This window comes from Gavia stellata, chromosome 20 (assembly GCF_030936135.1).
Source record: "Gavia stellata isolate bGavSte3 chromosome 20, bGavSte3.hap2, whole genome shotgun sequence".
NCBI classification, from domain to species: domain Eukaryota; kingdom Metazoa; phylum Chordata; class Aves; order Gaviiformes; family Gaviidae; genus Gavia; species Gavia stellata.
The window spans coordinates 5,890,880-5,916,373 of record NC_082613.1 but is presented as its reverse complement, the minus strand read 5'-3'; the positions used below and the strand labels follow the sequence as shown (position 1 = coordinate 5,916,373).

General features: G+C 43.6%; 1 protein-coding gene across 1 annotated transcript; it reads left to right on the top strand.

Moving 5' to 3' along the window:
• The first annotated feature begins 3,185 nt into the window (after positions 1-3,185).
• NPEPL1 (aminopeptidase like 1) lies at positions 3,186-18,924 on the top strand. The gene is made up of 12 exons (XM_059827122.1): positions 3,186-3,335; positions 4,508-4,693; positions 5,873-6,043; positions 8,685-8,774; positions 9,472-9,553; positions 9,752-9,894; positions 10,450-10,527; positions 14,173-14,273; positions 14,914-15,037; positions 16,237-16,413; positions 17,077-17,187; positions 18,028-18,924. Exons 1-12 carry the CDS (start codon positions 3,186-3,188, stop codon positions 18,184-18,186), a joined length of 1,572 nt encoding a protein of 523 aa, XP_059683105.1. The 3' UTR covers positions 18,187-18,924.
• The last annotated feature ends 6,570 nt before the right edge of the window (positions 18,925-25,494 follow it).

The window sequence follows — 25,494 nt, the reverse complement described above, 5'->3', positions numbered from 1 at the left end:
TTGGTCAATTACTCATTTTTTTAAAAAAATACAAGCTGAAACATATTTGTGTGATGCTATTATGAAGAATATATAGAGACATATTTAAATGAAAGTAGCGGTGATGTGAAATATCTTTGGAAAAAAAAATTGTAACTCTGTAGCACAATATGACTTGCATTGTCAAAAGTGATTCCCCCCTGTGTTGTCATTGAAATGCCCACGGTATCTTAACTCCACTGATGTAACTGGCTACATCTTTTCTATGCAAATTCTGTAAAAGGAAATGCACTTTTAATATGCATTGCACAAGAGGTTAAACTCAGATGTCAACTGTCCTGTGTAACTTGAGCTGGAATTTATTGAAACCGATTCTATCCAGGAAAAAAACCCTCAGCAAAACAACTTCTAGGCTTCTAAATCATTTCAGATGTCTAGCTTGTTATAATTCAGTCTAAACTATCAGCAGCTCAATCAAACCCTTACGCAGTGCTTTGTGAAAATCTCTGCATGGTGTGTTACAGAAGGGGTACTGTCAGTGCCATTGGGCAGTGGCAACTCAAAAAAAGGCACTGCAGCTGAGGAGTGGCTTGGCTTTGGTAGTGGCTGCTGCCTACTCAGGTGTTACAAGAGCAAGAGCCTGAACCCGCTGACTGTGCTTCTGTCCAGTCCTGTAACCATCTCTGTATGCTGCTGCAGAGGAAGCTGGCACACTTCTGTGGATTGTGGCCTCTTCATGCTTGCTGGATTCTTCTTCTCAGCTTGGATTGAACCTCTGATTCCTTACAAAGGGCAATGGGAAACTGCATTACTTGAACAGAACAGCATTGCTAGAGCATCTCCCAAAAACCTGAGGCTCCCCCCCTGGTGGGAATGACCTGTAAAGCTGTTGGCTTGTACAGAATTTCTCTGTTAAAATGCATGCAAGCGTGCAAAAATGAGCTGCTACTCCTTGTTAACAGAAGTTAATTCTAGTGATATGTGAAAATGACAGTATTAAAAGCACTGTAATAGCAAATTTGTTTCTACTGCAAGCCTTCTGTAGAGACTGGAAAGTACAATAGAAGAATTAGTTTCTTGGTAAATTTTGGAATGTGCTAAAAATTTGAATTAAGGTAATTGAGACAGTGTTCACTGATGCTGCCTAGATTGCATTGATTTAGGGTTTGCTTTTATAAAACACTTAAAACCCGAAGGCTTAAATCCTTGCAAACCTCGCTTTTGCTACAGCCTTGCAAAATGTAAGTCCTTGCATAGGTGACAGAGAAACTGATTTTGTTGGAAAAAAATGTGTATTTACTATCTCAAAAAAGGCAAACAAAAAACCCCAAATGCCTTCCCAGATAAATTAAAATTCATTAAAACAGGGAAGCCATTATGATTTTGCATATTAATTATGATGGATTATGTAAGGTTATGTTTGAATGGCTTAATTCCATAAATACTTGCAAAGGATCAATAATTGCAGTGGCCATGGAAAATTGGTCCATGCTGCAGCTTCTGCTGTGGCTCACACGAGTAGAAATGTTTGCAGCTACTGTTAGTGGAAAATACATAGAAAATTTCTGTACCGTAGATAGAACTGATTTTCTCAGTCAGTCTATTGCCTTGACTAGGACCCTCCTCTGCTGTCCTTACCTTTAAAGAGGGAGGGCTTGAGGGTTAGGTGAGCATTTCCTACTGCTCTGTTTACCCTTCAGGTAACGTGGATTGGGGACAGCACTGTATCCATATTCTTGCAGTAGCAGGAATAGCAGAATTTGTACTCGGTGACTAGGAGCTTACTGCCTGGTTGAATCTTTTAATGTCTCAATGCTGAAATAATGGCTGTGTGTTACTGCCCTTCATATCTCCCATGCTGACTATACGTATCGGAGTAATAGTGAGCCCCTAAACAGTTTACGTTCTGTGGCTCAGTAAAGAGACTCTTAAAAACTGGAGTTGGCGCTTGTTTATTGAGTTATCCCGTCCAGCCTGTGAGGATGCATGACTGACCTCTGCAGCAGATTCTGCTAGATCTTTTTATTCAGGCTAATTTTAAATGTATCAGGCAATAAAGTTTCCATAATGTCCCTTCAGAGACCAAATAAAACCTTACTCTAAAGAAGCTTTTCCTGCAATTTGACCTTTTTTTTTTTCTTTTTAGGTGTATTTCCATTATATGTGTCAGCATTCATGTTTTCAGTGTAAGTGGAAATGCACTCCCTGTCTGATGGTCAGATTTTCCTAGCTTTCATAGCTGCAGATTAAGGAGTATCGATTCCCTACTGACTTAATAGAGGTGCTTGGCAAATATAGAAAGATGAGGATAAATACCCTATTGCATTTAAAACAAACATTTAGATTTACTGTTAAAGTTGGTGTTTGGAAAACGTTATTTCCTTTTAGTGAATCCCCAAGCTGTACCTTAGAACGTATTTTGGCTTTTTCCTGTTTCTGCCGTGTTTTTATCCAATATTTAACTTCACGAGGAAAAGAGGAATTCAGCTTTTTCCATTTTTTATCCCTGTGTAACTTCACACTTCCAAAATGCAGCATTTCCATCCTAAAATGGTATTATGAAGGGGAAATACGGACTTTCAGCTTGACACAATTGCTGTACACGGAGGTAGCTGGATAATACCTTTCCCTCTCTGAAAACACGCCCCAGGATTTGAAGGTGCGGCAGGACGGCGGGGATCCCACACTGCACGGCAGCGTTACCGCGGGTTTTTTCCCCACCTTCCTCTGTAACCTGTGAAAGCCCTGATCTGCGCGTCTCCTTCTGAAACGGGGGCCCAACACAAAGGCCTGGCGCAAGGCTTCTTCCCGGCCCAGGGCTCCCAGCGCGGGCGAGGCGGGCACCGCCGGCACACACGTGCCTCGTGCGGGGGAATCCCGACGCGGACGCCCCGCCCGCCCCGCCCGCCCGCCGAGCCCGGGGCGCCGCTCCCGCGCCGGGGCTGTGAGGGGCCGCAGCACGCGGCGGCCCTTTCGGAAGGGGCCGGGAAAGCCCCCGCGGCGCGGCCCGGCCCCCTGCGCCGCATCCGGGTCCCGCGCCCCGCCCGCCCCGGCGCGCTGCCCGCCTGCGGTGCCCGGCGCGGCCGCCGGGGGCCGCCCGCGCCGCCGTGGTGCCCGCCCCGCGGAGCCGGCGCCGGGGCGGAGCCGTGCGGACGGGCCGCGCCGGGCCGGGCCGGGCCGGGCCGCGCCGGGCCGGGGGCAGGAAGATGGCGAACGTGCAGCTGGAGTTCCAGGCCAGCGCCGGCGAGGCGGACCCGCAGAGCCGCCCGCTGCTCGTCCTGGGCCAGCTTCACAACCTCCACCGCCTGCCCTGGGCCCAGCTGCGGGGCAAGCTGCAGCCGCGGGTCACCGAGGAGGTGAGGCCGGGCCGCGGCGGGAGCGCGGTGTCCCCTTCCCCCCCCCCCCCCCCCCCGAGGCGGTGGCCCCGGCGCGGAGGTGAGCGCGGCCTCCGCTCCGGCACCGCCCCCCGGGGCGCCCGCGGGCTCCCCCGAGGCCGCGTCTCCCCGCCCCGGCCCGAGCGGCCTCGTGGTGCGGGGGAGGCGGGGGCTCGCCCGGCCTGCGGCTGCCTGCGCGGCGCCGGGGCCTGCTGCGGCGGGGGGGACCGGCGGCCGGGCGGGGAGGGAGCCTGCCGGGCCCGCGGGAGGGGAACCCGGCCTGGAACCGCGAGGCCGGCGGGTTTTACCCCGCGAAACCCCCTGGGAGTGGCCCTTAACGGAAAAATAAAGGGGAAATGAGCCGGTCCCCGCCCCGCCCAGCGGGCCGGGCGGGGGGACGGCAGCGGGGTCCGGCAGGAGCCTGTTGCTGCGGCGCGGGGGCCCGCGCTGCCCCTCCCCGCCCGCGGGTGAAGCACCGCGGCTTCGCTCCCGCGCCCCTTGTGCGCACCTCGACGGGTGGAAAGTGCTGTGCCTTCCCCTGAGGTGACACGGGGTGTCGGCAGTTACGGCGGTTACTGAAAGACGCGCTCCCCCCGCCCCTGCTTTCAGCTGCGGCCGCGGGATGTGCGGACCTGCTTTATTGGGGGGGGGGGGGGGGGCGGCTTGTGGTCAAATGATGAATGTTTTGCATCGCGGCTTTTCGGTCGCTGATGTTTGGCAGGTTTTTTTGGTGGACTCCCCAGTCTCTCATGGTAACGTTTAGCCTTTTGTTTTGTTTTGTTTCTAATTAAATTGCTAGGTGAAATTATAACTCAGGACTAGTAAATCAATGCATCTATTTATCACTAGGAAAACTGTCGCAACTTAAAAAAACTCTGGAGAAGCCTTTGCACTAAATGGTGCATTGTTAAATCGTAATTCATATGGCTTAAAAGAGATGCTTGTAATGCAAAGCGCATTTGTATTTTCTGGTTAATAAACAGGTTTGTCGTATTTCCTGTTTCTTTTCACTCTGGAGGCTATTGCATTTAAAAGCGCGCGCACAATTTCTTTATACCCAACACCTAAAACCCAGTAATTAAACAGTGCCTAAATATAGTGAGAATGAGATGAAAAGTCTGATACAGTTCTTTAAAATCTTCTTTTCTCCCCAGATATGGCAGTCTGCTTTAAGCACTCTGAATCCAAACCCCACCGACAGCTGTCCTCTCTACCTGAATTACGCCACTGTGGCCGCTTTGCCTTCCAGGGTCAGCCGGCACAACAGTCCGTCTGCAGCTCAGTTCATCACCCGCCTGGTTAGAAATTGCCTTCCAGGAGGTGTCAACAGATGTATTGTTGTAAGTGACTATTTGAAAATGCTTCTGGTGAGATGTCTTGTCAAGTATTTTCTCGACTTTTCAGGATTTTAGCTGTATCCAAGGAGACTGGAGGTGGGCAAGTTTTACCAATATAATTATACTGATGTTTGTAAGTGGTTTTGCACTGACGCGTAAACAAGACCTAACTGTAATGGCTTATGCATGTTCAAGCAGTTGGAGGGAATTAGGGTTGGGTGTGTATGGAATGTCTTCAACCAGCAATGTCCATGCAAAGGGAACTGGTAGTGGCTTTTTTCAAACTAGGATTTATGACATTAGCACATGGTACATTTCATGCTTTAGAAGATTGATGTAGCCTGCAGGCAGGGTGCTCTGTCTGTGTTGCATAACCCATTTAAGGTGCCTCGTTTGTGTGAAGTCTGTGAGTTTTAAAAGTCTTAATGCAAACTAATCCTCCAACATGAGTCCTTTGAGGGACAGGCTCTTGCACTGCTTTGGTCATCTTCTGTATGAGCCTGATGAATTTTACTTGTTTCTATGGCTCCTCCAGATTAATTCAGATTTCTAGGTTGTTAGAGAAAGCTGATATAGTAACGAAGTCTAATTATACTCTTTACTTGGAAAACTTACTTGCAAGAGTAATAACTCTACTTAAATTTTTTCCCTTATAGTTAACTTTGAAAATGTTTAGCTAAAACTGCTTTCCATCAGTAATTTTTGTAATGAACTTCACAAAAATATTCTACACGTTAAAAAGCTTTGAGTTAGTATTAGCCACATTCTCATATCATCTCTCTGTTTTGAACACACATTGATGATTCCCATGCCTTTTTTGTCTTGATATGTAGTCTAACCTGTGTTAATTGCACCAGTGTAATTAAAGTAGTCCAGCTCCCTTATAAGGTTGTACTAATTCCCAAACAGCCAAGTCCAGCAGTGTAATTCATTTCCATATGGGAAATGAACTGAAGCAGTTCAATGTGGTATTGTTCGTACTGCCACCCAATCCGTGCAGAACATGACGTATGAGTATGTCTTGATTCAGACATCAGTTATTTCCCGCCCGCCCCCTCCCCCCCCCCCCCCCCCCCCCCCCCCGCCCTTTTCACCAGTAATATCACAGGAAATAGATCCTTTTAAATGTAGTCTTCCACATCCCTAACGTCTGACTTGTTTGTCTTCTGGCTGGTGTTTCAGATGGTCTGTGAACGGTCTGAAGTCTTCGCTTCTGCTTGTGCGTTGGCCAGGGCTTTCCCGTTGTTCACACATCGGTCCAGCGCATCAAGACGTGCAGAGAAGAAAACTGTAACAGTAGAGTTTTTCCTGGTTGGACAAAACAATGGACCAATAGAAGTGGCAACACTTAAAGTAAGATTTTGGGTTTTTCCATCATCAGTTGTTTCCATTATTCCCTGAAATTTATTTTCTTTTTTCCTCAATTTGTTGCATGCACAAATACATCTCTCTCGGGCTACATTTGGAATAGGTGTTGTATCTAAAGTAATAAATTATCCTAGGTCAAAGTTCCTTGAAAATGGTCAGTTCACAGCACCTGTGAGTAGAAATATTGAACATATTACTGCAGCAAAGGCTGAAGGTGTTCTTCAGAATTTAGATTTCAGGGGTGGAAAACACCAAACAAGTAGCACAAAGAAAATCTCTCTTTTCTCATGTTTATCGTAGATGCAAATAGTGTATTTTTAGCCTTTAATATTACATTGCCTTCAGTGTGTGGGCTTCTCACTTTCTTTTACCTGGGCAAAATCTGTATGTGGCTGTGCATCTGAATATCATAGTCAAGACACTAAAAGTTGCTTATTCTGGGATCACATATGGCCTCTGCTATTTCTGTCTGATGTACCTCTTTGGCTGAGTTTTTCTAGCAGAACTGTAACCAGAAACAAGACCCTAAGAAAAGGTACAGCTTGGAGATGAGCTATACATAACAGTTAAATATGTCTAAGTCATCTTTCGATAGCAGATAATCAAAGACTTTTTCCATTGCACCTGTCTATCATAGAGAGGAAACTCCACGTTGGGTGACTTTTAGCATGGTAGGTCATTCCTTTTCAAGATCCTAACTTAAAAGCTATACCAAGGTTTGCACTTAAGCTGTTAGGCAACTTCCTGTTCTGTGCTTCAGTAGAGATGGACGCTCACTCACCTGATCAGTCAGTGAGGTTATACAAATCCCTTAGAAATTTTGGCAATGGATTTGACAAAGGAGACAGTGTTGCTGCATCTGAAATCTGCAGAATTGCAGCTTTAGGGTATTCTTTTTTCTTTCAGTATCTTTTCCTCCATACTTTGTCCTTACTCTACGAACTGAATTGGCCACAGAAATGGTGCCAGATCAGTTTGCAGGGAAGTGACAAAGATAGACATGTTATGAGTACAACTGTTGATCACTAAATTTTTCCATGTCCCAAATCAGAAAAAACAAAACTGGTGTCAAAACCAGTTCCTTCAGGTAGGTAGATTCCAAACCACTTGGGCTATTCATAACTAAAAAACAAAGCTGAAATGATTTCTACCTCCTGTTCTTTCCCTTGATGTTAATGCCAAAACTATTACTGGCTTCCTCCAAGCTAAGTTTTCACCCCTTAAATTCAGCCAGCACCGGAGAGGTAATGTAGAGCATGGAAGAGGCATGAGGTAGGATTTTTTTTTTTTTAAATAAACCTCTCCCTCGGCACGTTGCTGTATTTTGCACGTACTGCATTGTCCAGGATATTTTATGGTGAGGACTAGCAGGGATTGTCACAGTTTTACAAGGCATTTATTAAAGGCTGCCATTATCCAGGTTCTCTTGAGTACCCTGGAAGCCAAGCCCAGGCACAGCTTATTTTTGTAAGTCATATTGTTTCCCTCAGACTTGACCTTTGGATTAGAGCATCTCCATTTACCTGCATGGCCCTAACGGTGAATCACTCCAAACCTAGCTTGGCTCCTGAGCAGGTCCTTACCCCTTTAGGGGAAGTAAAGCAATCAAAAGTAATTGTAGGGAATCAGGCACCATTCCAAAGCAAGCCAAGGTTTATGAGTCTGCTGGGATATGGAATGTGTAGAGTCCTTAGGCCAGTCTGGCCAAGCCAAACTTCAGATACCTCAGCACGAATAACTAACCAACACATTGGATTCCTTTGAAACCCATCTTGACTCACCCTTCTGCTGTGTGTGGTCTTCAGAGTAGTGTGGCTACTGGAAAGCTTGAACAAAGTTTCCTTCCACCTAGTCTTTTTGTTTCAAGTTGTTGATTCACAGGAGTTAAAAGTTGAAGCTTAGTGTCTGGTGCCCCCATTGTCCTTTTTCCCAGGAGGATCCTTCTTTAAGGAAACAGCCTCGGCATGCTCACTGTGGACCCTTTTCATTGCGTCCACTCTTGCTGAGATAAGTTTTTACTCAGTTCACGTGAGGGTCAGTCCATTTTGCCACAGGAATGAGGAACCAGATGCATGCACGTTTTACACAAATATGAACTATTCCGCATCCCCCATGGGCCTGCCGTATAGAATGTCTTATGGTAGTAATCTTTATTGCACTCAGCCACTCTGCCTGCCATATATAAACTTTGCGGTTTCCCATGTTGTAGATCATGTAATCTCTGCAGGTTTGCAGTCCGAGCAGCCTACAAGCTCGTTGTGACTTCCTGAATTTGCTTCCTCTTATCTTTCTTTCCTCCACCTCACATTGCCTTCTTACTCTCCCTTTGATAGTGGAGAAGGCTACTAATTTTGCAATATCAGTTCACTGTGCGAAGGAATACGGTTACTTAGAAATTGGAGAACAGGGAAAAGTAACTAAGCTTAACACATACAAAAAATAATGGTTAGCTTGGTTGATATTATTTAATACTGTACAACTGCCTGTGATCGGTTGCAGTTAAGCATTAATGTGCTCCAGAGGAATCACACATCTGGTGTAGGCTGCATAGGGCTAAATGCAAAGCTATGCAGAAAACTCAGCCAAACCAAGGCCAGTTCTCAGGTGTTTTCACTTCTTTTCATAGTGTCTGGCAAGTGCTACAGAAGGAGTCAGGCTGGCTGCTCGAATTGTGGACACCCCATGCAATGAGATGAACACAGATAATTTCCTGGAGGTGGGTAATACACCTGATGAGTAAGAGTTACTAATTGTAAGTCTAGACTACAGTAATCAAGAACTAGTGTTGCTATCTCTTGGCACAACCTGTATGTCAGCAGTGGGAAGCACATCAAAGAACCTGTCCAAGGATGCTGAGGCTATTTCTTTGGCCTTTAATATTTTGTAGAATTTTGGTAAGTTGGAAGGAGGCAGAGTGTAAAGCTTGGGGTGAGGCACTGGGAATCAGAAGACATGAGTTCTTGATTTGGTCATGACACTGGCTTCTTTGCCAGTGCTAGTGTTGTCTTAAGCCTGATGGTGATACAAGTTCCTGAAATTAAGGGACAGAAGTTGACATGTTTCCAAATTAGTTTTACATAAAGATCTGGAAAGCTGTTGAGAACAAAAATATTCCTGTCCTATTGCATCATGATGCAACAGAGTGAACAGCTGGCCTTTACCTCTGAAGATGTCTTTTATTGGCGGAGCGTAAAGGTCAAATTTGTATTTCATGCCATAGTAAGTCAAGGATGTCTCAGTGGAATTAGGCCATTGGAAAACGAGCACCACTCCCAAAATTGTGAATGTTTGTGTGTGTGTATGCATGCAAAAATTACACAGAACCCTTAAGTGAGTACCCATATGTGTGGAAAGACACAAATGTGTCCTTCTGACGGCTGACTGACAGTGTCCTTTTTCTTTTAATGATTAAGGAAATCAAAAAAGTTGGCAAGGATCTTGGGATTACTCCTACCATTATTCGAGATGAGGAGCTGGAAGAGAGAGGCTTTGGAGGTATATCTTACTAAAAATTCAGCTTTTTTCCTAGCAGTTAATTGGAATGTTTTGACATCTCCATTGTCATGTTTTATTTGCACATTTTTGAAGCAGTTTTATTGCCCATAATATTCCAAGATGTTTTTTACAGAAAATAGCGGCAGATTGCTCCCTAGTCTTTCTTCCCCACAAGTAGTTTAATTCTCTGTTTTCCAGGTATCTATGGAGTTGGCAAGGCAGCACTGCATCCTCCAGCCCTAGCAGTTCTCAGTCACACTCCAGATGGTGCTACACAGACCATTGCATGGGTGGGCAAAGGTATTGTGTATGACACTGGAGGACTCAGCATTAAGGGAAAGGTACATAAACACTTGTTCTGCTGCCTTTGCTTACAGTGTTGTTTTCTGATGGAAATAATTCAGTTAATGTCTGTAGGAAACCAAAGTATATTTATTTGAGTAAACACTTGGTCTACTGACATCCTTATGGACACAAACTACCAGGGGAGAAGACCAAATAGGATTCAAGGAACATTCTACAGAGCAGTTAAATAGCTACCTGATATTTTGCCCTTCAAGTATTGTCCACTGCTAGGAGAAAGCTAGAAACAAAGATGTTTAATTTCTGATTTTGGAGACAGATCCAAAATCCATGTGAGTTGGCCTCAGTGCAAATCTTGTAAACAACCTTTTTCTTTTTTGTCTTCTAATAAATGAGCAGCAGAGGTTTAGTATTTTCCAGCTCTAAGCCAAGATCTACCAATAAGCAGAAGCGCATGTTCTGTGTTTTTGTTATGGCTGAGCACTGTCAAAAGCAGAGTTACAGAAGCATCAGAAATACTAGTTCCAGCAGGCATTACTGTGAAATTCTCTTTTAAAGGAAAAAAATCAATCTCTATGGTTCTGTTTAAACAGACTACTATGCCTGGAATGAAACGAGACTGTGGTGGAGCAGCTGCTATTTTGGGTGCCTTCAAAGCCACTGTAAAGCAAGTAAGTAAAATGTGTTAATTGATATCATATAGCCTAGTATTGCCAAGGAGCAGTCTGGCTTTTGGATATATTCCCAGATAATGGGGGCCAGTCTAACCCTGAAGTTCTGACCTGCCACAGCTATTGATGATCTTGAGCCACTCTGTTCTTTCTGCTATTTCAGGAAAATATTTCAAATCTTTACTGGGATCTTGAGAATTGTGAGAAATACCTTGAGTGGTATTTCTTTTAAGAGTCTTTCTTGAATTTCAGGGTTTGTTCTGCAGATTGAGTGGTTTCTAGTTCCTTGAATCAGATTTATACCTGAGTTATCCAGTGCTGATTTTGTTTAAGCTGTGGGATTTGGGGCAGATGTCGTCCCCTTAGCAAAGAAGGGGATGAGTGACTCTGGGATATGAAGTCTGTCCTGTGCCAGTTCTAATATTAACCTACTGGGGAAGTGGCAGCTCTAGTCTGTTCAGGAGCTGCGTGTTGGTTTGCGCCTGTGGTCAAAAAGTAGGGCAGCTGAGAGGAAGCCAGGTGCTGAAATACGAAGAATTAAAAAAATGCGTATTACGCTTTAACAATATGAACTGGGGAAAAGAAGTGGCTGCTGCCAATAAAACTCTGCCCTCTCCACAAATCCAGTGACTGAGTCTTGCTGACAGAGCAGCTATTGCCTCCAAGGAGTATCCAAAGTTCAAAGAACATTTACTGCTGCACATTAATGCATAGATCTGATGGAAGCATTGTCCAGGGGATGATCCGTGCCAAATTCCCATTTCTCAACAGTTTAGCTCTGTGCCTTGGCCCTAGCAGCATGTTTGATGTGGAAAGATTGTAAACTTCACAGTGATCTGTAGAGACTTAAAATTGAAAACAGATTTGTGAGCGGCATCTTAGTCACAGAAATCTATAGCCATTTTGCCTAAGTCCTTCAGAAAGTTAGATCACGCGTTTACAAGGGACAAGAGCTGGAACTTAAACAATGCTTTGGGAGAGTCTGAGAAAGCCATGGATGCAGTACCTTCGTTTGGTGATTCAGTCCTTTTTTCTGAAGTAGTTTTGCGTGTAATTATCTGCATTAAGATAAATTGCATTCACAATGACCGTAGGTGTGAGCGTAAGTGATCTGCCGTTTCATACGCAATTATTGTAACAATGAATAAACTGGCTGTGATAAGTTTGGACAAAGCGAGCCTGATGAAGCTGTCATACTTCACAAGGAATCTGTGCCTTTATATGTAAAAAAACCAAAAGAATGATCTCACTGCTTGATTTTACAACTTCATTTAAGAAGACCTGTTAATGAAATCCCTACAGAAAATGTATTCAGGTAGGCAGTGGAAAGAATTTGTCGTTACTGTTTCAAGACTTTTTTTTTTTTTTAATGCTCTTAAGAATAATATAAAGCTGGAAGGGGTTTAAATTAGCTATGCTTTGTCACAGAGACTGAAGTTGGAAACGTGTGTTGGATAGAAAGCTCTGTGGGAAGAGGGGCAGAGGTTATTATCCATCTTCAGAAAGTGTCTGCCTACGTGCCGTTCAATAATTTTACAATGTGATTTTAAAAGGCTTTGGATAGCAAAATTAAGCAAGTGATTTTTCCTAGATAGATGCATTTCATCCATTGTGAGCTTTCCAACACAAGGGAGAAGAGAAAAACATTATCTTAAATTTTTGAAATCCTTCTTGATTCTGCATGTTAACATAGTGAATCCTGCTTTTAAAGAGCTACAGACAGAATGAGGTTAAGGAAAAGGCAACTGATACTGGAAGCAGGTTTTCAACATTTGACAGTAGATTAACCACATCTCCCACTTGGAGGAGGAAAATTTGGTGCAGTCCAGTGAGCGATTGTGAACATAGTGGGATTTTTGCTGCACAGACCATTTTGAAAGAGCAAAGGGTTGTAGATGGAAGGTTATCTCATCAATAATGCTGTTTGCCCACTGGCTGGACTAGAAAATGCAAAGTTACTTTATGGCTTCTAGATGCTGCCCGTTATTTTGAAAGGTTTTGATTGAAGCATTTGCCCTTTAGACTTCAGAACATGAGCTGATTCAGCACGTCCAGATTTCTTCAGCTACGGACTTTTATCAACGGATTAACAGTAAAACTGACCCTGGTTTCCCTAGGAATTTGATGTTTTTAAGGCTAGCTATCCCAGTTGAGGAGGAACTATGTTTTTATTTGTTAAATGTTGCTGTCTCCCTTTCTGTTCTTAGGATCCCTTCAGGCAATACAAACATTGTATAAATAACAAAATCATTATACATTTTAAAATATCATCCATAACTATATAAGCACTTGATTTTAAACCAGAATGGGATATGCCAGAAGAGAGGGGCTATTAGGGGGGAAAAAAAAAAAAAGAGCTCGAAAATGCTGTGTGCCGCCCATCAGGAATGATACTTTAAAAAAACCCAACAAACACCCACCCTACCCCCCCCAAGAAAAAAAACCAACCCAAATTCATCTTAGCCATGGATATTTTTATTTTACATGGAAAGAGAGAGGATAGATCCTGGTAGCATGTATCTGACCTGTGGTGCAGGTTGGATGTTGAAGGGCAGCGAGCTGTGTTGTTGGCAGCTGGGAGATCTACTGAGACATGGAGTACCACCACGTTGCAGGATTGCCACAATCAAAGTTACTTTCCAACAAAACTTTCAGAGATGGAATCTGTTCACCTGGCATTGTTTTTTTAGGGAAAGTACACAGTTCAGATGGCTGCAAATATGCAGCTTTTATTATTTCCGTCATTTTCCACTATTACTGTAGGCTCTTCACCAGTGTGGCAAAAATGATGGGAAGGAGCTCAGTTTCTCAAATGGCCCCAGTTATATCTTTGTTGTTGGAGACTAAATAAAAGCAGTGGAAAATACAGGGTTTGGAAAATAATCCCAAGCATCCTGACTGGCTGTGTAATGTCCTCTCAGAAGCCTTTTTACGTCACGTTGAAAGCATCCGTTGCTTGGGTCTTTCCTTTGTGGCTACGAAAGGTGAAGGAGTTACGCAGTCCAGACATGTTGTTTGTGATCTCTGTTGTGAATCTATGTTAGAATTGTATTAAAATTAGAGGAGTGAAGCGTCACATCTTTGGAGATGTATTCTGCTGATTTTCATAGAGGGGTACTGTAGTTTAGTGACTTAGGGTTTGTTTTTGGTGAGCCTGGCAGTTCCCTGGTGAGCTCAGTGGGCTTTGGAGTTGTGCTTGTGAAGATTTTACTGGAGCTGGCTATAAAGAGCTGAACATGCTCTTCCCAGGGAATCAGGTTTGATTAAACGTAACTCCCTACAGTTACATCTGCACACTGCATGCAGAAGATGTTTTAATTCGGATACCTTGCCACTGAGAGAAGATTCTACGGAACATTGCTTAATTCACAGGGGCTCTCTAGATCCCGTCCCTGTTTGTCTGTCACATACATATAGGCTTTTATTCACTCCCCAGTGAGAACACTAAAACCAGTATCAGATGTTACCTCCTTGCCCGCTTTCTATAGCTCTTGGCCTCAGCTTCAAGATATAAGACACTCCTCACAGATTTCCCATGTAATTAGTGTCATTGCTGTCAAGAAGTCATAATCCCTCATTGATTCCAGTCCCAATAAATTAGCTTGATGTGAATCAAAAGCCATTTCTCTCCTATTGTTGTTACAGGGTTTTAAAGACAATCTTCATGCTGTTTTTTGTTTGGCCGAGAATGCAGTTGGACCACGTGCAACAAGACCTGATGACATTCATGTTCTTTACTCTGGAAAGTAAGATTGTATCTATCCTTTTCACAGAGACATTGAGAGGAAACATCATCTTTGGTTCTATTTATCTGAGTACCATGCAGATTGTGAACCTGTCCTTCATCAGCTTCCCTAAATATTGGTAATAGTATTTCAGACAGCCATAGTAGTTGAGTTTTAAGTGTGCTTAAAGTTTCCTGTTGGGTATGTAAATACGCATCAAAATACATATCATACATTATGAGCTGAAGTTTCCTTAAAGCACTCAGGTTTAGGCGTTTTTTCCTGTGTTTTGTGTCCATCTGCAGTCTGTATTGTCTCAGTCGCAGAGGCAGGCTACCACTGTCTCTTCTTGTTTTAAGCGGAGTATGATACCTCTCTGTATGGCAGTAACTTGTAAAATCCCAGCTCGACATGCTAGACATTATACAGGCCCAACAAGTAGACCCAACCATGAGGACAGTACTATTATAACCCTTTTCCACATGTGCTCTGTCTGGATGCTTGCAGCTGGGGAATAAGCAGCCATACAGACTTGCAGAGTTAAATAAGAAAGCATATTAGGTTTGAGTCTGCTTTGTCATCCAGTATTCTAGTCCAGACAGATGAGTCTTAACTTCCAGCCTGAAGCACTGTTGTATTAAATGCTCTCTTTTCTTCCTAGAACTGTGGAAATCAATAACACTGATGCAGAAGGTAGACTGATACTGGCTGATGGAGTAGCTTACGCATGCAAAGATCTTGGAGCTGATATCATTCTTGATATGGCCACCCTTACTGGAGCTCAGGTACTGATACAGAACTGCTGGCGGACAGGGGGTGTATCGTTTTAATGTCTGCACATCATATACTTCTTTGCCTCTGTCCTGCTAGTCTTTGGTGGAAGGGAGATACTGCGAACTATTGAGACTGATGGTGGCTTCCAAAACTTGTGCAAGAGAAAGTTGCCAACAGCAACCCCAGTAAACTGTAATCCTCTGTGCACATGACACGTGCCGTGAACGTGTTACATCTATAACTGCATTACTCAAGCAGGTTTTTTTGGTTCTTCATGCAACTTCTATGCTTTTGCATACTTAAAGAAAAAATTGAATCCTTCTGATGGCATTAGCAGCTGATGAAAGCTATCCAGTATTCAATGTTTGCAATTCAGTAGCTTTATAATTAGCAAAATTGATTTGATGATAGTGATTAGAAATGTTCTTGTCCATAAAATGGCTTACATTGTAAGTCATACACAGAATGACACAAGGGCACGAATTTAATGCTACTGGTTTTTGAAATCTGAAATCTGTTCCTGTTTTATAGAAGCTTATATTGACGAGCAGTGATTCTTGTGGTTTAATTTTCTAGAGAATGAATTGGTCTTCATATCAGGAAGAGAAATGGTGGCAAATTTTAGAAGCATGAATGTTGCATGTGTTGCTGTAAACATCAATTCTTTGAAAGTTTCCCATCATTGTCCTACTGGAAAACTGATGTGTTGGTGGCCTCTGGGTTTTGTATATTTGGAAGAAAGCAACCTTTCCAACGAATGAGGATGTTATGTTCAGACTGTTTGTGTGATTGACACACATTGCTGGGGTATCCTCTGTGTGTGTGTGTGTGTTAGAGGTTTTATTTATAATTCATTGCTGATTTAATTTTATTTCTAAGGATAAATAATTGTAAAGTGATATAGTTTGCTTGCTCAGTAACTATAAAGTAGTATTTTTGTGGGACAGTAGTTTGAATAGGCCAGACAAACACAGACTATTTCACTGCAGAATGGATTTTCAGAAATTTTAAAAGATTCAGCAGTAGCTACAACGTCTTTGTCTACATTTGTAACAATACCTTCTTGTGGAGTAGTTTTGAGACATTTTTTCTTGGTGGTTTTGTTAGATGGAAAGCAGCTGTTGTTAATGCTGACAGGGAGTAGTACAGAATTATCCTACCCGGCACAGTTAAGATTAATCCTTCCTGATTTTGTCTTATATCTCACTAGGGAGTTGCTACAGGGAAGTATCATGCTGCTGTCCTTACCAATAACGAAGAGTGGGAAAAGGCTTGTGTTAAAGCTGGCAGGAACTGTGGAGACTTGGTCCATCCTCTTGTGTATTGCCCTGAGCTCCACTTCAGTGAATTTACCTCTGCTGTAGCTGATATGAAGAACTCTGTGGCAGTAAGTTGTTTTTTTCTTTTAAATTTCATTTATTACATAAAAATATGTATTTTCTAGATAATGTGGTAGCCTGTTGATAGCTGGCTGAAAGCTCTTCATGTGGCCTGTAATCTTTTGGAAATGGGCCATATAATGATGGTCTTCAGGGTCTTTTATGTGGGGATTTTGCAGGCTATATGTCACTACACTGATATTTAGCATCAATTTTAAACAGGGTAGCTTGCTGCAAAGGTATCTTTAGGCTGCTTGCCTTTTAAGCATGGCCCTAAGATGAATGCTAAATTCCTGGATGGAGACCATTTAAGGAGTAAAGATGAGTATTCCTTAGATCATATATAACCAAGAGAGACAGTAACTGGGAATGCAGAAACCAGGAGATTGAGGACAGAGGCCTCAGGGATTGCTGCAGCTGCTTTTGCTGTGCTTGAGAGTTAGTGTGCACTAAGTTCCAAAAACAATGCAGAAAGGAGCTTGGGCAGAAAAGGAATTGAGCAGGGCCAGACTGCTACCAGGGATTAAGTCAAAGGCTTTACAGTATAGTTGGTTTGCAAGACTGTGTTTTAGGGCCATTCATTAAGCTGTGAACTAGATTTGCAGAACTCTCTTTTCTCTAGGCAAGAATAAAACATTGCAAGACTAACTGTATTTTTATTATTTCTGCAGGACCGAGACAATACTCCAAGCTCCTGTGCTGGGCTCTTCATTGCTTCTCACATTGGCTTTGACTGGCCTGGAGTCTGGGTCCATATAGACATTGCTGCGCCTGTTCATGCAGTGAGTATGTTCATACGAATTCTGACATTTTCCTGGGCGAGCAAGCTGGGTAAAGAAAACTGCCTGTGCCTGCAGATACTCTGAATTCTGTGCCATCAAAGTCAAAGTGAGAGAATTAGGTGGAGAAGAGTTCTTTTGAAAAGTATTGACTCTTCATCTGTGTTGGGGATTTCTTTGTTTTGGTAGCTTCATCTGTTCATATTTTTCATTTTGGTTTTAAAATATTCTGACGGTCACTTTGATCAGCAACATCTTTATAATTGTAAACTTCGACAGCTTGCCTGCTTTCTGTTCATGGCAATAATACATGAACATTTTCAGCCTTCCATTTTCACCCATATTGTTTTAAGATGATTGACCAGAGTTGATCATCCCGCCTGCTGACCTGCAGCAGAGAAAACATTTGTTTCCTCTTGGGGGTTTCCCCTCCTCCCTTTGATGAAACTTGTGTATATTCTTTTTTCCTAAAAAACAAGCCAATTTACTCCCCCCATCTCCTTTTTTTTAAACCCAACTTACTCAGTTCATACTCCAGATCCATGCTTGTGCTGGATGGAACATTCCCTGCCCTGAACAATGCTAGTATAAATCCACCCTTGAGTCAGTGCGAGCTCTGTTCTCATGTGAATCAACCGATGTGTTGGTTTGATCTAACCGGGACAGATTCCAATAGCGGTAAGGATGCAGAAGCACAAGCTGAGCAGGCCTGCCAGGGACCCCAAGTATTCGCTGTGGCTGTGCGCCATCACTGCTCTTGTTGAGTGAGTAGGGAAATTGTATAATTTGAATCTAGTTTTAGTGTGAATTGTTTGGTTTTTGTTTGTTTTTTTTTCTTCCTAGGGTGAACGAGCTACTGGCTATGGTGTGGCTTTGTTGCTGTCCCTGTTTGGAGGGGCATCTGAAGACCCTTTGCTCAACATGGTGTCCCCTTTAGGGTGCAATGGAGACTCTCCCACCGAAGATATGGAGAGGGATTCCAAAAGGCGTCGCCTGGTTTAACGCACGCCCAGCCCTAAGTGACGGGGTGCATGGGTTACCTCACTTTGCACTGATTCAGTCTCAAGCAATGAAAATGTCACACATCAGAAATTGCCATTTTTTTTACTGTCATAAGATTTATTACTTGTTTCTGATAAAACCAGCCTGATTTCTTCTTGTTTTTTTTTTTAAATTATTGGTGCACACGGTTGCTGAACAATATCAGTGGTGCAGAGTCCAGGCTCAACTAACTGTATCAGGAAGAGGGCGCGTCCTCCTCTGAGCTCCTCACAAAACCTAACTAAGTGCATTAATGCATGAGAAGCTCTCTCTAGTCTGAAGAAGCAACTGCAGCTATTGCTTACAAAGCCTTCTGAATTACTTACTATATGTGAGGTTTTATCAGACATTTCTGCGGGCCCCACTACATCTCAGAACACAGGACAAGGAAAAAAAAAAAAACTCTGTAGACTTGGTTTATTCAGTGACAATTTAGCTTAGCAGCAAAGGAGATGTAATGAGAAAAGGCCTATAGTTTTAATAAGGTGCTGTTTCCGCATGTTTAATGTTTTTTCTGACCAGTAAATTCAGCGAGAGTCATCCAGACCTATCTCTGCGTAAATCTTTCACATACAAATTACAGAATGTATTCATGTCAAATGAGGAAAAAAATAGAAGGACTGTGATTGAGTAAAATCGGTTTACAAAGCGGAGTGGCTTCTTGCCACTTAATAAATTTATTATTATTAAAGCGGCTTACATATCCCATGTGGTATTTCATCGTGTTATTTATATTTCTGAGAACAGCGAGTGCTCCAAAAGTTTGCGCGCGACATCATTACTCGGTTCAGATTCCTTTTCCCAGCACTCACACATCTGAAAACAGACCTAACAGAGTAACAGCTTATACTGAATGGTTTGGGGCACTTCTGAAGAACTTACGCTGATTCACTTCATTTGTTTGATTCAACAGTAATCAGGGATGCATAGTATTAGTTTCTGTGTAAGCCAGTCACAAGGAGCTTACAAGCACTAGTTTGGCTGGGACACCCCTGGGAAATGACTTGCCCTAATTTATGTAATGTCAGGGGCAGAGTTGGGAACAGAGTGACCAAGTTTTAATCAGTGCTGGTCCCTGCCCGGTGGTTCAAGCGTCAGCCTTTGGAAACATTTCTTGGCCCAACCAGAGTGTTGATGGCGAAAAATCCCACCCAGCACACACTTTTGGCTGCTTTGCAGATAAAGTCAAGCTGAGTTGTGATGAATTACACCTTTCCCTGTGTCGGAGGTGATCTCTGGAGAGAACTGGGGCTAGGTTTTAGATGGAGTTCCAAAAATGAGGTACACATCTGGTTTAGGCATGGGTCTTTTTGATTAAAGACCTCATGGAAAGCTTAACGCAGAAGGGAGAAGAAACAACATTTTTCATTTTGGTTTTGTGGCTATATTTGATTCTTAGGCAGAATGTAACTTTTTTTTAAGAAAACAGAACCATTACTTCCTGTATTTGCTTCTCCCTTGCTGTTTTGGTTCCCTGGTCCACTTGGTCATAGTTTTAGGAGATCTATATATAAATTAATTCTGCCTTTTGTCATTCTAGACACTCAGTATAAAGCACTATTTGGTACCAAAAACTGTCGTAGGAAACGTGTTGATGAGGAGTTATTGACATTACTGACTCGCTCTGACCACTGAAGCTAATGGCAAAATGTTCTAATTTGTGTGCTCTGAAATCAAGTCTTCAATCTCCATCCTGTAGAAACACTCTTCAAATTAATCAATTCTAATTTTGAAATTTAGTGTTTTGCCAACATGAGGCAGTTTTTTACATAAAAAGTGGCCTGCAGTTTTGTGGCATAAGGCTAAATTCTAATGTTATTCACTGAATGCAGCAAGCCCAGATAAAGGAGAAATTAGGTTTTGATGAGTAATTGTCACATTCTTCAATTTTGCTGTGTCTCAAAGCATATTATTGTGCTGGATTTAATTTGGAAGGCACTTAATAGAAGCCATCTTTAAAAAGAAATACCTAGTATTAAAGAAATCTAATATGAGATACCTGAAAAGCAAATGGGATAAATATTTAGGAAATCAAAAACTGAAAACCAGCTTAAGTTTGCCTAAGCAGAGTAAGATAAATCAATCCAACACCTAATAGTAAAAAGGTCCGATGCTTCCTCTGTTTCAGAGATACAAAATAAAAATTAAGGCTTTTCTTTTTTTCAGTTCTGTAATAAAATCTCTTGCTATTCCTGATGTATATTGTTATTTCCTTCTGTTTAGGTAAGAGGTCTATTCTCTAGAGCAGAAGCTTAGGACCTACACAAGACAGTGATTTGTGAGCTGTGTTTACCAAATAAATGATTCTCCCTTCTGTGTTTCACAGAGCTTGCACTGGGATTGTTCCCGTTAAGCTCACAGTGTTCGTTAAGCCCCTAAGAAGCAGCATTTTAGTTCCTCCAAGACCAGCTTCCACCATCTGGATTTACTTACCTGCTTTCAGGCGATGGGCAATGTTAGCTTCTGCTGCAGTGTTCGCCCTGAAGCACCCTGGTATGAGACCCGGAGGCAATCTACAAAAGGGGAGATCCCGAAACTGCCTGAGAAGTAGCAGATACTCAGTGTCAGCAATTAGTATGTGGTGTAGCTACCAAAGAGAAATAAGCCTGTGTCGAGCAGCACAGCTGGAATTTGGTCTCTGCAGCTGCCACCCACTTCTGCTAATCACTGCGCAGCCTGAAGTGAGCACATTGCAGAAGCATCTGATGGTCTTACTGCCTCCATGGCCATCCCGACCGAGGGCTCCACAATTACTAAGGCATTTAGCTTTACTGTCCCTTCTGGGTGATAAAGCAACTGTTACTCACAGGAAACAGTTCCAGACACCGGAGGTTGACCTGAGTGCATTTAGGTGACTACACTTGAAGTATCCTCTGGCACCACTGAAACAACTTTAAATAGAAACACTCCTACACCGGGCAGCGTGCACCTGCGTAGTTTCATTAAACTCTGCTAGGTCCTGGGTCCTCCATGCTGCAGGGTACCCTGGGCCAACCCTTCAAAGGTAACGAAGCAGCACAGGGCTCGGTGAGTTGCTGAAGATCACCTCAGTATCTAAGCAGAGAACTGAAACTTGGGGGGTCCCGAGCTCCGGGTTCCCAGATGTCCTCCCACTCCTCAGCTGCCTTCTGAGCAACCCCAGGAGATGGAGCAGGGTCACGCAGGACCTGACACCAGGCTCCAGAAGCAGCATAAAGTCAGGGAGGCACCTCTCTAAGTTGTTTTCTAGGAATTAGAGCTTAAATTACTACAGCTGTGGGTGCAGCACTTTCAAGAGGAGGTTGACAATTAAGCACAAGCTAATACACTCCCCCAGGACATTTCCTTCTTCTCATTTTCTCCTTGGAGCTGTGCTGCTGGTACCTGGGGATGGTTCATGGGAAGGTGACGCAGGCAGCGGGTGAGTTAGCAAGCTTCTCTGCCGTGGCCACCCGGCTCTGGGGGCTGGTGGTCCACAGCAGGCCAGCGCTGCTCTTTATCTCGGTGACAACAACATCCTCGGGGCAGTTGTTTGCTATGAACTGCATGGTAGACTCGGGAGGGGAGGACATGGGTGATCTGCTGGTTTGCTTGTTAAGGTGAAGAGGAGTTGGTGTTTTATGGATTGTCCAAAGCTAATGCACTGTCAGGGCAAAACCTGTCTCTGATGTTTTCAACTTGTAAACCTTACTGTAGGAAAGGCCTTTTCTGACTTTGCTGCATTTTGCCTGGAGCCAATTAAGCCAAGGGCACGTTTTACAACATGTTGGCACTGCCAAATGCTGTCTGAATTGGGGACTGGCGACAGACACATCACCATGTTTTTATCGAGGGCTCAGTCCCTAGAGGAAAGATGGACTTAGGCAAAACACTGCTTAGGGATTAACTCTTGCTGTGCAGTACTGGCCCTGGGAGGGTGTTTCCATGGTGCAGTAGAGGTGGGTGGGTGTGCTCCCTCTGATGTGCTGATACAGCACTTCACGGCGTCTTGTACGCTGCTGGATGCGATGTGTTAGCCAGGTTGAGTATGGTACCAGTGTGACTGCCAGAGCTCTGGTTGAGGAGTGAGTACCGCGCCACGTGCGAATACCACAGCTGTGCTGTGTGCACATCTTCCAATCGTACAGGGGTCCTGCACTTGCGTGTATGTGTATCAGGTTCCTGGATGGCACTTACTGGGTGAAGGGCATAGTGATTCGTTGGGTCGTTGTGTGCTACGTGAGTAAAAGTGATCAAAGTCCTCTGCTGAGAACTCATGGCAAATGATGCCTCGGAGAAGAAGAGTCTGACCGGGTGCTTTAAGTGCAGCCTTTATAGCACCAGGGCTCTGTGTAGCCTGAGGAGGTGGATTAGCCTTGACCCCTACCAGAAATACGGAGAGAAAAGCTGTTCGGGAGGATACTGTGGTCTGACTGCCAACGAGGGCAAACTGTTTCCCCCTGACTATAGGGAGCCTGGGTTGGTGGGTGTTTGCAAATACCTCCTCCTGCAGCTGGGACAGCGTTTACTAAAGCCAACAAAATCTGTCGTGTTGGAAGGCAGAAAGAAACTGAAGCAGGACTCGCTGTGTCTACATTTCTCATTCTCCCTTACCTTTCTGCTGTTACTTTCTTCCGTGTCGCTTTATGCGTGGGACTGAACAGCCTTCAGTTAACATGAAGGTGATGGGTTAAAGTTTCTTAGCTGTTGAGTTTTGAACCTGGAGTTGTGTGTCATGTTTCAGTCGGAGGAAGCCCTTGGCTCGTAGCCACTCCTTGTAAGGAGCCCAGAGATGTCCAGGGGCTGGCTGGTCACCCCTGCCACGGGCTGAAGAAGTGGCATAAGGAGCAAAGGAGCCCACACGGCACAGATCAGTAGGAGCCCGCATTCCGCTTTTCGCAGTCATTTTCTTCTCCTGGTCCGTAGGCTGAGGATATTTCTGCACAGAAAGAAAATTCTAGTTAATTTGCCACAGCTGTTCCAGAAGTTTCTGTGACAAGAGATTGCACAACAGGAGTCGCTTACCTTCTCGGACTCTCTCCAGCCTTTCGGAATGAAAATGTCAGCGTATGAATCAGATAAACACAGATCCAGCTAGAGAAGCGGAGGGTTGTGTTAGTCCAGACCCATCTTGGTTCCCTTCGGGTGTCCTGGACTCTACGTCTGGCTTCTGGTTTGAATCCTGCTGGGTAGCTGAGCCGTGCTGGGAGTCTGGGGTGGAGGGATCGCAGACACCTCCTGCTTGCGTTGGGTACAGCACCAGAGTGGGAGGAATGGAAATCCCACCCTGTTTGTAATTTGGACAAAATTTTGGACAAAGTAGTTATTTGAAAAATAGTCTTTGGGATGTTAAGACAAGCGCCTGTATTCCAGGACGGTTCTAGGTGAGTCAGGGCATCTGTTTTCTTCTAGTACCTACGCACAAAACTACTATTAATCACGTTTGCTACAGCAGTGGCTAGGGACCTGCTAAAAAAGCATCCATACAAGAAGAGGGTCCTTTTATACTTACACTACACTAATCAGAAGCTGCACAAAGCCAGACAAGAGAATCAAATTGATTTTTCTCCATTTGTGCATGTAAGGGATGGAATTAATACATCTCATTCCTTGGTCCCCATTGTGGTTTGTGTCCTGGAAATTCTGTTGCCTTGATGTGTGATGACTTCTAGGCTCCAAATGGGCAAGTAAAAGTTTTCAAAAACTGCACTGCGGGGTTTTTTTTTCTTTTCCCCTTTCATGTTTTCTTTCAAACACTTCTCTCACACAAAGCCCACAGAGAGTTCCAGGCAGCATCCACCCATATGAAACCAGACATTTTTTCCATAATCTTTTTATAGATTTGATAATATTTAACTCAGCATGTATTAAAAATGTATGGAGTACATAAAATTCATTATAAATGTCACCAAATGGACCAATGGCTTTTTAATATCACTGCCACAAGACTGCATTTTAACCTATTTCCTCTCTGGATCCATTCCAGTGGCAATTCCAGGAGGGGAATATATTTAGTCTATATTTACTTAGTCTGTTTAACTTTCAGTTAGTGTCTTTGGCTCATCCCGTGGCCATGCTATTTTGGGATGATTTATACAATATTTACATTAAATTCTGCTAATATTTCCTTGCCTCTTGAAGTCAGATTACACTATTTACATCTCAAAGGCCCAAGCTGGAGGAATAAGCAGCTGTTCCAGGCACCAGAGAGAATTTAGCGTAGGGGAGGCTGCCAGAAATGAGACCATGTGTCTGAAATACTCATGGCAGAATTATTTAGAAATGGACCAGTCCTCCCTGAAGGAAGAGGGAAGGCTCACCATAGCAGTAAGAAACGTGGTTGGTATACGGGGGTCAGACAATAGCATTCAGACATTGGTTTTGCTTTCTGCAAAGAATTTCTGGTGCACTTTCCATAAATTGCAAATGTCCTGAGCTAAACCACGGCAGGACCGTACTGTGGGCTCCTTGGTGGGTAGGACTGGGCTTGCAGTTTTCATATTCCGTTGTAAAAGCTGAATGTCACTGCTGTGCTTACCCCTGAAATAAAGGTGGATGCAATTGTATCTCCATCAGAACACTGTCTGGGACCGGACTGGGCTGTAGCCACGCTTGGTCTGATTGCCTGACAAACGAAAATAGATGCATTTGACCAAGTACCAAAACTGAGCCATGTGGTTTCTGTTAAACCACCTGGAAATGAGCAGAGCATAGGATTTGCTGGAGTATTTTAAAGAATTTCATTTTAAAGAATAAAAATGTGACTACTTAAAAGTAACAGATTTGACCTCTTTGTAAAGGCTGAATCAAAAAGCAAGCGGACAAACAAAGAAGAGTGGCTGTAGAACAGAGGAAATTCCTCCCGCCTCCCTGGTGGTAGAGCAAAGCAGTCAGCTAAAGGGAATACAGCTAAAGGGAATAAAGCATACCTCTCGTTCAGGCCTCTGCGTGGTGTAGCATGAGAAGTAGGAACAATGGTCCTTAGGTGTGTGATTTAGCCTTTTACAAAGCTGAGAGACACCTTCAATTCAAAGTTTGGATGTTGATACCATATTCCTTAAAGCAAAAAAAGTCAAATTTGGATTTAGAGCAAAAATTAAGACAAAGTCCTTTCAGTGGCACTTAATTTAACTGCAAACGTGCATCAGAGTTAGGAGAAAAAAAAAAAATAAAAATCCTCTCCATATGTATGAAAATGTACCTTCAGGATTGACCTGTGAAGTAACAAAGCGAGCAGCTGGATGAGATCAAAGTGCACGTAGCCAGCCGCCTTCTCAACCCCAACAATATTTGGCAGAACGAATGGTTCTT

Coding starts and splice junctions, on each gene's coding strand:
- NPEPL1 (XM_059827122.1), top strand. CDS start 3,186: ATGGCGAACGTGCAGCTGGAGTTCCAGGCCAGCGCCGGCGAGGCGGAC. Junction 3,336..4,507: donor AGCCGCGGGTCACCGAGGAG/GTGAGGCCGGGC, acceptor TTTTCTCCCCAG/ATATGGCAGTCTGCTTTAAG. Junction 8,775..9,471: donor ACACAGATAATTTCCTGGAG/GTGGGTAATACA, acceptor TTAATGATTAAG/GAAATCAAAAAAGTTGGCAA.